The sequence below is a fragment of the Prionailurus bengalensis genome, chromosome A1 (assembly GCF_016509475.1).
Source record: "Prionailurus bengalensis isolate Pbe53 chromosome A1, Fcat_Pben_1.1_paternal_pri, whole genome shotgun sequence".
In the NCBI taxonomy this organism is placed as follows: domain Eukaryota; kingdom Metazoa; phylum Chordata; class Mammalia; order Carnivora; family Felidae; genus Prionailurus; species Prionailurus bengalensis.
The window spans coordinates 118,551,647-118,565,299 of NC_057343.1; the positions used below are offsets into that span (position 1 = coordinate 118,551,647).

Genomic DNA, 13,653 nt, shown 5'->3' on the forward strand with positions numbered 1-13,653 from the left:
TTGGCCAGAATGTGCCATTATTTGGCAAAGGAATCGAATTATTGTGTTGTACATGATAAAGCTTGCAAAGTGAAGGCATACCTGGAAGAATAGGAACAAAATAATTGGTTCTGTCACTGGGTAAGCAAAGTCAAAGGGTCATCAAAACGTATTTCTAGAAGGATGAATATTACGTGGGCAAAAACAAAACAAAACAAAACAAAAAACCTTTTCAAAAATAAACACATTTGAGCACTGCAAAACAAGGAGTCTATAAGACAAAATCATATCTCAAGATTGCCTTTCCATGAAAGGAAACGTCTCTGCATATGTCATAACCATTTCAGGTCAGTAATACATAAAATATTTTCATTTAAAAAAATTGCAGAAGCTAAATGATAGCATTAGTATGCAAAAGTCTTGTGTTTTGTGTGCCCTTAAGTTGAAACGTGAAATTGTATTTGCTAAGCTGCTATAAAATTGTTTGCTTTATTTTTCAGTTTTCCACCTATTTCCCTGGATATTTTGATGGTCAGTACTGGCTCTGGTGGGTGTTCCTGGTTTTAGGTAAGTGCTTTTAACGTAGACAAAGGAGAGAAAAGATATTTTTAATTTTAGAAGTAAAAATGCTTTTAGTAAACCCTTGCTTATGATACAGTAATGTATTACCAATAGTAAGTATAATTTTTAAAACATTTCTTAAAGGCTAGGTTGTTGTCACCATTAGAGTAACAAGCAGGTTAATAAAAGGTCTCTCAGTGGTAGGTTTTTCCTAACCCATTCGTATATACTTCTCAGGTTTCCCATGTGACCAGTGGGGCATGGTAATATGACTTTATAGTTTGTGAGTATTTTTCCCCTTGAGCGTATTCATGACAAAAGGGTTCACAAACTTAACCCCAAATTATTTATAGGTATATTGTAACAAATTGAACTAACTACTCAGGCATGTATGTGGCCAATCTTCAGTCAGATCTGTCAGCAAGAAACAAAATGTATAGTCTTACTAGACATAAGTTCTGGAAGAATCATTATTGGGTTTCTAGAACTCTTTAGTTCAGTACTGGTGAGAATAAGAATGATTTTGCAATTAAAAGAATATAATATGCTAGGCATTTCAGGTTGTTCATTTTAAGATTATCTTTTTTTACTCTGTATTTAAAAATTTTTTCTTCTAAGACATTTTAAAGCAAAGAAATGAACAGTGGGGTGAATAGTTTTGGCTTCTTTCTTTGTGAAGAAAATATTTATGATACAATAACTGACCACCATCACTGTTGTCATTTCTATAGAACCATAGCAGGGTCATCCTGTTGAAGATAGTATAATTGCCTCGCCCACTTCTATGATATCGCTTTCTCCTGTCTCCTGTTTTGGGCCGCCTTGTTACCTCCTTAATCAAGATCCTTGGTGGCAACGCTACTAATGGGTCTAGTTAGCACAGTGTAGCACCCATGCCCAACAGGTGCTTAATATATTCAGGACCTACCTGCTTTGCCCAAGGTGATAGACCATGCATTGGTGAACCTAAATTTTACTTAGAAAATACAAATCTTATATCACACCATCCCCCACTTCCCCAGTAGCATCATCTATTCTACTAATAGTCTTTGGAATTCTAAGGAAAGATAAATCATAACCCCCCCCCCCCCTTAATCTTAAGGCGCTTAATAATAAAAATGACCCATAGAAGAGTTACTTTGGAGGAATAGTTTCTTGGCTTGCTTATTCTTGAAAATGTATCTTTACGAAAAAGGGTGACTTTCCTTTATCCCCCAAGCCTAAATTCAGACAAGTCCTGAATGGACCAAAGGAGAGGCATTAAATACGTATTTTTAGGTTGATTGTTGACAACATAGATAATTTATAGAAACTTAATGAACTGATTTCCTTCCTTTATTAAAGTTTCTTGGGAGAAGAATTTACCATACTTGCAATTAGTCATTCTGTTTATCTTACTGCTTACTAGTAAGCGAAAAAAACAGTGACACTTAGGATATAACTTGTGCATTTGAATCCAATGTTTAGCAGAGAGAACCAATTCTTGGGTGTTTTGTTATTTTGTTTGTTGTTTTGCTAGGAACAAGTCTACACAGAGCTCTCAAGCTGGCACTCCATGAGCTACATCTAGCCTGTAGTTATAATTTGTTCTACAGTTATTTTCAGAGGTTTTTTAAAAATTAGTTGCCGTCACTTACAAATCAAGAGTTTCCATATAAAACGTCTCAATTTTTTTACTTTTCTTAAAAATTGGAATATCTAGCAAAACAGGCCTATATTTCCACCTGGCCCCCACCCTTTGACTGGAGCTGAGTTGTAGGCATCCACTCCATATTAACCACTCGTTTCACCAGGATTCCACAACCCAGCACGTGATGGGGTAACCCCTGCTCTCTAGTCACTTACTACTTTTGCTGCCAAACAGAATGGGAATGAGGAGTGCTTGCTGAATGGGTACAGATTTTTTAGGGGTCATAAAAATGTTCTCAAGTTAAGATAATAGTTTTGGTTGTACAGCTTTATATTTCTACTAAAATTAAATAAAGCCAGTGAATGGTATACATTAAATGAGTGAAGCTTATGGTATGTGAATTATATCACCATAAAGGTGTTTTTAAAATGTCTCTTAAGACTCAGGGAAGAGCTCTGAAGGAGGAAGGTCAGAAGAGAGTGAGCTGTCATTAGAGGGGGCATACCCCCTTCCCGGGGGGAGGAGGGGGTTGGTTGTTACAAGAGGTGAAAACTGAATGTAAATAGCTTTTGGTGTAGACTTACAAAATCAGCCTCACTCCTTCAGTGCCTGGTAAATAAAGGGCAGAGTGAACCCTACTTGTATATATATTTTTAAGAATAGAGAAATTAAATTTAGAGTTGAGAATGTAAGAATTGCTGTAAAAACAAAAACAAAATGAAACAAAATATAAAAAGAATTGCTGTAATAGGTTAAGGGGATCCTGACACCTAGTGGACAGCATATGTACAGTTGACAGGAAAAAAAAAAAACAAACTTTGACAAGAGGGATGGGGTTTTTTTTGGGTTTTTTTGTTTTTTTTTTTCTTGAGAAAAATATTTTATAACCTGTCTTTTTTGGGGGGCTTAATTATCTTGAAATACTGTTTTGGAACCCAGAAGGTAGGTTTTCATAATGCCTTTCAGTGAGGTTATCAAATAATAGAGGTTTACCTCTATCTTATTTTTTATTTGCCTTTTAGACCAATTAGATTCTGAATGTGCAAAAAGACTTTCATTTGGGCTCTCAAGATTATGTCTTCTCAATGAGAAATGGAAAATTTTGTATGGAAATCCTTTGGAAATTGCTCATGTTTTGATAACTTTTAGCAGAAAAATGATGAAATAGTGCTATCAATAGGGATATTTCTGTGGGGAGGGTGTACTTAATACAGAAATTATAAATTCATTCTTGATTTTTCTTTTTTAAATCAGGTTTTCTCCTGTTTCTCAGAGGATTTATCAATTATGCAAAAGTTCGGAAGATGCCAGAAACGTTCTCAAATCTCCCTAGGACCAGAGTTCTCTTTATTTATTAAAGGTATTACACAAAACGTTATTCTAGTCCCAGTATAATCATGTGATACATTGCCAATTTTTCTCCACGATCAGAGTAGAGTATGCCCCCTGTAGTTGGAAATATAGAGAAGGTAAGGAAGCCATAGTCCTTGCCTTTTTGGCAGTTTCTAGTTTAGTTAAGGCGTGTTTTCATTAAAAGCTGTTGAAATGGGCAAGTTGGAAAAACTACCATAGGAGAAAACATTATCTCATGTTCTGACAGTATAGAAGAGGCAGGGGTCTTCATAGTCTTTGGGAAGCTAGGATATTTGGCTGTAACTACGGGGTCCAGGATCTTTGAATCCTGAATCCTGAAGCCACTGCTTATTGTACCAGCTCCAGAGGATAGCATTGAGAAGGAGCCTTTTAGGCCTAATCACTTGGCTATAATTACATAGGTCCCCCAAACCCCAGAGCTCCAATGGGAAGAAACCATTGTCTGCATGAGGAACTCCTTTTGCCTAGGCTACTTACAATAAGCCCAGTAAGGCTTCCATCTCTTAAAATTAGTCAGGAGACTTTCCTGGTGCCCTTCTTCACGTTCACACCCTGACATTACCACTCTGGTGGTAAGGAGGGTCAAACCCAAGGAAAGGAAGGGGAATGGACCTTTATCTCTGCCTAGAAGAGGAGGACTAAGCCCTGCTAAGGCTCCTCTTTGATTCCTATGTGGTTTTCTCCAGAGCTTAGCTCCATCTTCCATCTTTAGCTGCAAAAAGGAAGAGCTATGGAATCTTGGGAAAGAGTATACCAGAGAGAGTCCTCTCTGGTAACAAGATCTAATAGGACTTCTTGGACTTCACTTTGTTCCTTTAAGTTTGGGATGGGTGGGTTGTGGAGAGGAATCTCGAACCACCCTAGGGGCTAGGTTAGTTGAAGATCAGACAAGGCTTTGGGGCTTTTTTGTGTGTTTTGTTTTTAAAGATTTTATTTTAAAGTAATCTCTACACCCAACATGGGGCTTGAACTCACAACCCTGAGATCAAGAGTCACATGCTCTTCCAACGGGGCTAGCCAGGCACCCCCTGAAGATCAGACAAGGCTTTGTTTTAAAGGGTGTACCAGTTGACATCCATCTTGAGTGATACACAGAAATTGGATAGGGTGGGGTAGATTTCAGAATCAGCTAAAGCAGAGTGAAGAGTGTAATAGAGGCAAGGAAGTATGAAGCTTGCTCAAGGGACAGCAGTTTGATTATAGCATAAAGGAGTGTTGAAGGTCAAGGCTGGCAAAGCCAGCTTGAGACAATGGTTTCAAATATCTTGAGCACTAAGCCCATTTGCAGTGGAACAGTAGAATGCATAGAGCAGCCCTTAAAGTCCAGGGACATGTTGGTTCAATGCAAGCTAACCCTTTGTGAACATTAATTTGTTCTCTATTTGCTGTGGGTAGTCATAGTTAACAAAAGTAATCAGATGCTAAGAGTGGAGTTCTCCGTGTTGAAGATTCATGATGGTATCAGGATGTGTGCGTCTAGAAAAGAAACGACCCACCATAATTAATTTGCCAGGTGATGTGAGACAGCGTTAAAACTTTTTTTTTTTTTAATGGTTATTTTTGACAGATACAGAGACAGAATGCGAGTGGGTTAGGGGCAGAGAGAGAGGGAGACACAGAAGCAGAAGTAGGCTCCAGGCTCTGAGCTGTCAGCACAGAGCCTGACGTGGGGCTCGAACTCACGAGCTGTGAGATCATGACCTGAGCCGAAGTCGGACGCTCAACTGACTGAGCCACCCAGGTGCCCCAGCATTAAAACTTTTTAAGCAACAGGGATGCCTGGTTGACTCAGTCAGGAGAGCATGCCCCTCCTGATCTTGGGGTCGTGGTTTTGAGCCCCGTGTTGGGTGTAGAGATTACTTCAAAACAAAATCTTCTAAAAGGTAAAAGTTTTTAAAAAACAGAATAATATGAGAATTTCTTGAATATGACAAATTGCATTAAGCATTTCATATGTATAATTAAATGTATTTATGTAAATAACAGAAAGTTACAGTGATAGATGAGGTCAGATACCTGCGTGGTAGAGTATATTCCTAAGGTATTTCTTACAAAAGTTAAAGCATGCAAAGAACTTAGGCTTGTATTGGTTAAAGTAAATTTCTTCAAGGCAGTATGTACTTTGATTTGAAAGAAAACTTTGTTCTTTAAGAGTGCCACATGTGCTGATTTTTTTTTCTTTTTTTTTTTTAAAAGAAATAAAACATTTGAAGTAGGTTTTATTGCATGTTTAAAAGTATGTGGCATATCCTGAATTTGAATTAGGTTACAAAGTCTGGACTCGGATGGACGTTGACACTGCTGGCCTAATGCCCTAATGTGTTTTTGTGTCTAGGACATCCTAACTTTAAGAGACTTATCAGATGTTCTGTGTAGTTTTATGAAGTTACTATTGTCCTCTTTTTTCTTTCCTCTCCATATTCATATCCATGTCCATATCCATATCCATATCCATATCCATATCCATATCCATATAATTGGTAACTATTTCTAAGCCTCACATTTAACTCTTACTTGCCAAAGATTCAAAAGTTAATTCTTTTGTGTTGCCATGGTTCTCCTTAGAAAGGGTGCCCAAATCACCCATAGATTTCCCCTAATTCATTGATGCCCATATATCCTGAGGGGACAGACTTCTTTCTCTCTCTGTCTCTCTGTCTCTTCCCCTTTTAATTCTTTTAAAGTGATCTCTGTTTCCAGTGTGGGGTTCAGATTTATAACCCTGAAGTCAAGAGTTGCATGTTCAACTGATTGAGCCAGACAGGTACCCCCTTATTTCTCTTTTTTAAAAAATAATAGATTCTAGGGGCGCCTGGGTGGCGCAGTCGGTTAAGCGTCTGACTTCAGCCAGGTCACAATCTCGCGGTCCGTGAGTTCGAGCCCCGCGTCAGGCTCTGGGCTGATGGCTCAGAGCCTGGAGCCTGTTTCCGATCCTGTGTCTCCCTCTCTCTCTGCCCCTCCCCCGTTCATGCTCTGTCTCTCTCTGTCTCAAAAATAAATAAAAAACGTTGAAAAAAAAAATTAAAAAAAAATAATAGATTCTATAGGTCTAGGCAAATGGTAGCTTTGAATTTCTGAATGAACCAAGATCACACTTCTATTCTCTTCATTCTTCAGTTAGAAGGAAATTTCAATGTTTATTAGGGGATTGCACACCTTCCTCATCTTGTTTCTAACACATATAACCAGTAACAGCCAGGTTCGGAAGAAAGCCTGAACTTCTCAGTTTTCCTGTATTGCTAGAGACTGTATTGAGTGGCTTTTGTTCATAAAAATTGGTATTGTTTTGTTTGGATTTTTAAAACTGTCTGAAGTGTTTTATAGGAGTATTCTAAATGTAAAACAAAGTATGGGATTATGATTTACAGTAGGCAGTCCTTAGTACTAATGCTGATGGAATTGTGAAGGGACATTCTAGGCCCCTGCGATTCTCTGTATTTTGGGGTCAGAAGCCTTATTGTGCTTTAGGAGTTGTCAGAAACTTAGAGCATCTCCCGGTGAAGGGCATCTTAAGTTTCTTTTATTTTCTATCTGACTTTGCTAGTCTAGTTGATTTGAAATCATTTCTGACATGCCCAGAGGATTCAGAGCTCTAAATTAGGGGTTTGGAGGCTTAGAGCCGCATTTAGAATTCTAATGACTTCCTTACTAATTGTCAGTATCCCCAGAGTGAATCTGAAAAGCCATAATATCCCATGGGACTGAATTTCCTTTGTCCATTGACAGGGATAAGAACTGTTCATCTAGATCCAAATGTAGAATGTTTCTCCAGTTGAGAGGAAATTTAATTTAGTTTGAAGTTGTGCTAGCAAACCATCATGTAAGATGTGAAGATTTTATTTTCTTTCACTGAGACTTCTTAACTTTCTTTGATATATATATGTCACTAGTTAAAAGCTAGCTGTAGGCTTACTTTTTGCCAGAAAGACACAGGTAGGTACTTTTTAAAATAGCTTTGCCATAACAGAAAAATAACTTAATTCCCATGCTGTTCTAAGGTCTGCCATTTTACTGGAAAAGGGTACAAGAATAGTGACTTTTCTGTTCAGGTGACCCAAAATACAGGACACACAAACAAACAAACCTTGAAATGACCCCAAAAGGCCTCTTTCTAATCAGCCAAAGTAGATGTTTCAAAAGCCGAACAGTGAGGCTCATGTACTGCTATCACAGGGGCAGCTCTCAGGTTCCCTTTTGGAGCTCATTTAAGCTTAAAAAGGAAATCTGGTCTCCTGCCCCACAGCAAGAAAAGCCAGAAGGAACTGCTAAATGTAGGCTCGGTGGCCTCAAGAAGTGAGTGACTGTGAGGAAGCAGAAAAACAGAACATTCCTTCTGTATTGTTTCCACAGAAACAGATACCTTTCAGAAACCTCTTTATCTGAAATGGTCAAAAATGTCGTGTTCATACTTTTTCTTATTTACCATTTTACTGGAAAATAAATTTTTATGGAGTACCACTTCCTCTGATGCTGCCAAGGAACTGAGGGTTTAGCTGCAGTAGTTGGAATGTGGTAGCACAGCGAACTGGTATCAGACGCTGCTCCAGAAGCACTTGTGCCTGTGAAGCCCAAAAGATTTTAAATTGTTATTTTAACCACATATAAAATAGGAGGGAGGGGCACCTGGGTGGCTCCGTCGGTGAAACATCCGACTTCGGCTCAGGTCATGATCTCGCGGTCCGTGAGTTCGAGCCCTGCGTCGGGCTCTGTGCTGTCAGTTCAGAGCCTGGAGCCCGTTTTGGATTCTGTGTCTCCGTCTCTCTCTGACCCTCCCCCCGTTCATACTCTGTCTCTCTCTGTCAAAAAATGAATAAACGTTAAAAAAAAATTAAAATAGGAGGGAAAAGTTTGTAAGCCCTGGCATTAATGAGATAGGATGCTTTACAATTAGATAATGATTCCTGTGACCTGTACCTATTAGTTACCAGATATGTAAAATTTCCCCCCATATGATGCTATTTTTCCTTTTCTCTGATGTTTCCCTTTCTATAATCTTCTCCCTCCTCCTTAATGCTTCTCTTAATTTATTAAAGGAAGTTCACCCCAAGTTAAAGTTAGATTTGTTGGACTATGTCGTCAAGTAGCAAGACAGTAGAACTGTTTTCAGTGGAATTTAAAAAAAAATTTAATATTTTTATTTTATCTTTGAGAGAGAGAGAGACAGTGCATGAGCAGGGGAGGGCCAGAGAGACAGGGAGACACAGAATCCGAAGCAGGCTCCTGGCTCTGAGCTGTCGGCGCAGAGCCCGATGCGGGGCCTGAACCCAGGAACCGTGAGATCATGACCTGAGCCAAAGTCAGACACTTAACCGACTGAGCCACCCAGGCACCCCAGTGGAATTTTTGCTAAAAAAAGTTCACATAACATTCAAGAACAAATGGTGGTTTTCCTCTTGAGATTAAATGATCTGTAGGCTGAAGGTCACAATCTCGTGGTCCGTGAGTTCGAGCCCCGCGTCGGGCTCTGGGCTGATGGCTCAGAGCCTGGAGCCTGTTTCCGATTCTGTGTCTCCCTCTCTCTCTGCCCCTCCCCTGTTCATGCTCTGTCTCTCTCTGTCTCAAAAATAAATAAACGTTGGAAAAAAAAAATTTTAAATGATCTGTAGGCTGATGGTTCCTTTTGTTTCTGAAGTGATCCGATCTACAGTTTAGTAATGATGTCCAGAGTCCCTAACAGCCTTCTGTCTTCCAGTTGTGTTCCACCATTGTTTTTGTGACACCTTGTGAGTCAAGTCTGTCTGGACAGGCCTCCAGGTTTAAGGGAGCAGTAATAATTTTCATTTGGAGCCTGTATAGTGATTGAGATCACCCACTATTAACCTATCTAGACTCTTTTAGTGGAATTTTATTGTTTGTTGGGTGGTTCTGACTTTGAGGGATCTAATCAACCTCTGTGGAAGCAGCATGATCTAAGGCAAGTGGTCAGATCGTTACCTGGACTATATCATATGTTCTTGCAAATTCTAGTGTTTTAATGAATAAGAACTCTTACATCATTTTTCATCTGTTAATGGAAATTAATAAAGGTGAAGTTACTTAAAATTGTAGTAAGTCTAGCCTCATTGCAAAAACCTCCACTTGACATAGGCCTCCTGATACACTTTTTGCTTCTGCTTGGTTTTTAGAGTTCCTTATGTTCTCATGTCTTTGTCACTGTACATTCTGAGGTCTCTCAATCTAAAGAAAAGTTGTTCTTGTGTCACTATTACTGGTTTACTTGAATACCAACTGAATTTGGAATTTGGAAAAATATGAACAGTTTAAAAAACCATATATTGGGGCGCCTGGGTGGCGCAGTCAGTTAAGCGTCCGACTTCAGCCAGGTCACGATCTCGCGGTCCGTGAGTTCGAGCCCCGCGTCGGGCTCTGGGCTGATGGCTCAGAGCCTGGAGCCTGTTTCCGATTCTGTGTCTCCCTCTCTCTCTGCCCCTCCCCCATTCATGCTCTGTCTCTCTCTGTCCCAAAAATAAGTAAACGTTGAAAAAAAAATTTTTTTTTTAAAACCATATATTGATTTCCTCTGTTGTAGCTTCTCTGCATTTTGTCAGCCTTTTAAAGGTTTAGGCAGTAGTCTAATCAGAAAAGATAGAAAAGAAAGGGCTAATTCTACCTTTTACAGTAACCTGGACAGGTAGAAAAGTAAGCTAAGGGTCTCCATATGAGCCCATCCAACTCTCCCTTGGTGCATGATACCACACAGTTGTTTCTCAAATATTTATGAAGTAGTGTGTATGTCTTCAGTGTTGTTGTGTGTTTTTTTGCATTAATATAGGGAGTCACTTGTACGTTTTCCTGTTAATTCCATGAAAACCAAAATGATTAATTATGCCAAAACAGAAATGCCTCAAAGTATTGTATGAAAACTGCATTTAAAATACAGAATATATGGGGCATGTGGGTGGCTCAGTCAGTTAAACATCTGACTCTTGATTTCGGCTCAGGTCAAGAGCCCTGAGTCAGGCTCTGTGTTAACAGCCCAGAGCCTACTTGGGATTCTCTCTCTCCCCCCCTCTCTGTCCTTCCCCCCATGCTCTCCCTCTTGTTCTCGCTCTCAAATAAACTTAAAAATAATATGCAGTATATGGGCATTGTTTTGAGAGTGTTTATTTCAGTCATGTATATTCCTTTTTAAAAATCAGTTTTTTGGGGTTCCTGGGTGGTTCTGTCCATTAAGTGTCTGACTTCATTCAGCTCAGGTCATGATCTTGTGTTCATGAGTTCGAGCCCGTCTCGGGCTCTGTGCTGACAGCTCAGAGCCTGGAGCCTGCTTCGGATTCTGTGTCTCCCTCTCTCTTTGCCCCTCCCCGGATCACGCTATGTCTCTCTCTCTCTCTCTCAAAAATAAATAAACATTTAAAAAATTAGTTTCTTTATCAAATTTTTTCAGAAATATATGCCCCACAATACATTAACTTTTTTGTCTGATTGATTGAAAGAAGTATCTGTGATACCTGTGAGTTTACAGTTATTCTTTAACTTTGCGGTGCTCTAAGTACAGCATGACATCATTGGCGTCCTTTGTGGAAATCTTCCTTGTGTGAGATCTGGCAGAATTGGCAGGGTAAACAGGAGCTTCAGGTGTATTAGGAAAATTACCTGTGCACTTGGATTCTACCGTCTCTTAGTCCCCAAGTTTCAGTCATTGCTGTGGAGGTTAAGTGCAGGATGAAGGAAGTGTTACTTGCATTTCATTATGTTGTTAGGACGTTTGGAGAGACAGATCGATCCCTGGCTTCGTGGGCTTTAGAGAAAGCATTCAAGTTCTTCCTAGTTCTAGAGTCCTTGGTAACTTTAAGAACTGAAATGTTAATGTTTATTGAATAGTATGATGTCAGTGTATAGTAATCTTAAAGCTATGTTAAAATCTACTTGTGTCTGCAAACATCCTGCCTTCTTTTGTGACTACATCCTTCTCTTGGCCAAAATAACAAGCTAACTAGAGTTTCAATATTCAATATCCTTCTCTGGCAGATGTTTTCTGGCAAAGGCCTTCCTGCGTTTATGAATTCTCTCTCAAGAAGCAAGAGAACACCTGCAGGAAGTGAATCAAGATGCAGAACACAGAGGAATAATCACCTGTTTTAAAAAAATAAAGTACTGTTGAAAAAGATCATTTCTCTTTATTTGTTCCTAGGTGTAAAATTTTAATAGTTAATGCAAAATTCCATAAACTTTGAATCATTAGTGGTTAATGTTTGAAAAAGCTCTCGCAATCAAGTATGTGATGTATTAATAATGCCTTATCTATTGTTTGTAGTTATTTTAAATAGCATGAGCCTTGTCCCTGTAGTCAGTAGGGGGCAATCTTGCTTTATTCATCCTCCATCTCAAAATGAACTTGGAATTAAGTATTTTAGTGTAAGATATGTATAATGCTGGCCATTTTAAAAGGGATTTTCTCAAAAGTTCAGATTTTTGTTATGACTGCATTTCTACGCATAATCCATACTTGCTGTTAAAATTAATCTAGAAATTTATTCAGTTGTACTGTGAACACCTGGAAGCAAAATCATAGTGCAAAATGCATTTAAGGTGTCGTCAGGATTAAGTTAAGTTCTTAATTGGTGAATAATAAGCATTAATTTTTTATAGTCTGTATTCTAAATTTTGCAGTACCTTATTGTTCTGTGTTATGTACCTAAGAAATTGTAAAGGTGTTGTCACTATAAAATAAAAAGGACAAGGACAATTGCAGCTTAATTACTAAAATACAGTTGATACTTTATTATTAATAGTCCTACTCTTTCTTTCTTTCTCTTTCTTTCTTTCTTTCTTTCTTTCCTTTCTTTCCTTTCTTTCCTTTCTTTCCTGTCTTTCTTTCCTTTCTTTCTTTTTTTGTCTCCTGATGATTAGGCCAGGGGCTGGAGTAGGGAGGGTATTAGATACTAAGGAGCAAAGAAAGAATTAGTTTGGAACTTTTGAGATGATCCCTAACATACTGTAGTACTACTTGCTTTTATAATGTGTTAGCAGAAACCGATGAGTTATAAATGTAGAATGATGTGCTTTCTGCCAAGTGGTAATTCACCTTGGTTTGCTATGTTAAAACTGTAAATACAACAGAACATTAATAAACGTCTCTTGTGTAGCAACTTCTGCTGTAGATTAGTGTTTAATTTCTTGGTTTGCATTTGTTCATTGCCAAGGCAATTTTTTTCTAATCTTTATTCATACAGATTCATGCAGAATCATTCATTAAATTAAAAAAAAATTGGTTTGGAGCCAATTTTTTTCTTTTTCTTTTTTTTTCAGCACAAAAAGTTCCCTTCTGTTATTCTCAGTACATTCCTAAAGATGTATGTGAAAATTGGTTCTGCAAAAGATAATGGACTAAATACAGAGGAGTTGTAGAGATCTTAAATCACTCCAGAACTCCCAATTATGCTTCATTTTTTAGACCTAATTCTAGATAGTTTATTTCCAATATTTTCTGCATGTTTCTTGCCTTTGTTCTTTTTCTCATTTGAGCACTATCCACTAGTTTAAGCCCTATGAGAACCCAGCTGAGGCGAAAGACTCCTCATTCCTCCGTTTCTATTCTTGTCCCAGTTGTGTTAAATTTAAAGTCTCATGGTTCTTACAATGTCAGCCATTTGATGTGTCCCCCCCCCTTCTTCCACTTACTAAATAAAATATAAAGAACAAATGCAGCATGCAGCAAGATGGTCATGTAACTCACAGATCACCAGCGTGTATGGCAGCTGCAAATGTTCTTTTATCTCCTGCATGCAAATATCTGGGATCAGCCTCAGAAGTCTGTTTAGGGGTGTCAATATGTAATGCATAGAAGTGTAGGTTGTTTGAGAGCTAAATAGGAGAATTGAGGGCCTCCTGGATGGACATTTCAATGATCATTCCAACTTGTTTGTTATTTGTAATAGTTATATGTTCTTGTTCAAAAGTTATATTTTGCAGTAGATAAGCAGGGGGTTTTAATGAAAGTCTCTTTGAATCTCTTTGAAGATTTTTACATTTTGAATTAGCTTATGCCAACAATATAATTTGGAAAATTTTATAGCCTATATCGTGTTCTAAGTTTAAGAATGAATATATCTCCAACAATCATAATAAATCGGGACACATGCAAGAGAGAACTATTGAAATTATCT

General features: G+C 38.4%; 1 protein-coding gene across 1 annotated transcript in view; it reads left to right on the plus strand.

Annotated features, from left to right (window-relative positions):
• The window catches only part of NDFIP1 (Nedd4 family interacting protein 1), a 57,245-nt gene extending 44,609 nt beyond the window's left edge, over window positions 1-12,636 (plus strand). Inside the window, exons 6-8 of the mRNA XM_043589753.1 lie at window positions 480-546; window positions 3,425-3,530; window positions 11,516-12,636. Coding sequence (XP_043445688.1) covers window positions 480-546; window positions 3,425-3,528 — 171 coding nt within the window. The 3' untranslated portion in view covers window positions 3,529-3,530; window positions 11,516-12,636. The remainder of the gene's footprint in view (window positions 1-479; window positions 547-3,424; window positions 3,531-11,515) is intronic.
• The last annotated feature ends 1,017 nt before the right edge of the window (window positions 12,637-13,653 follow it).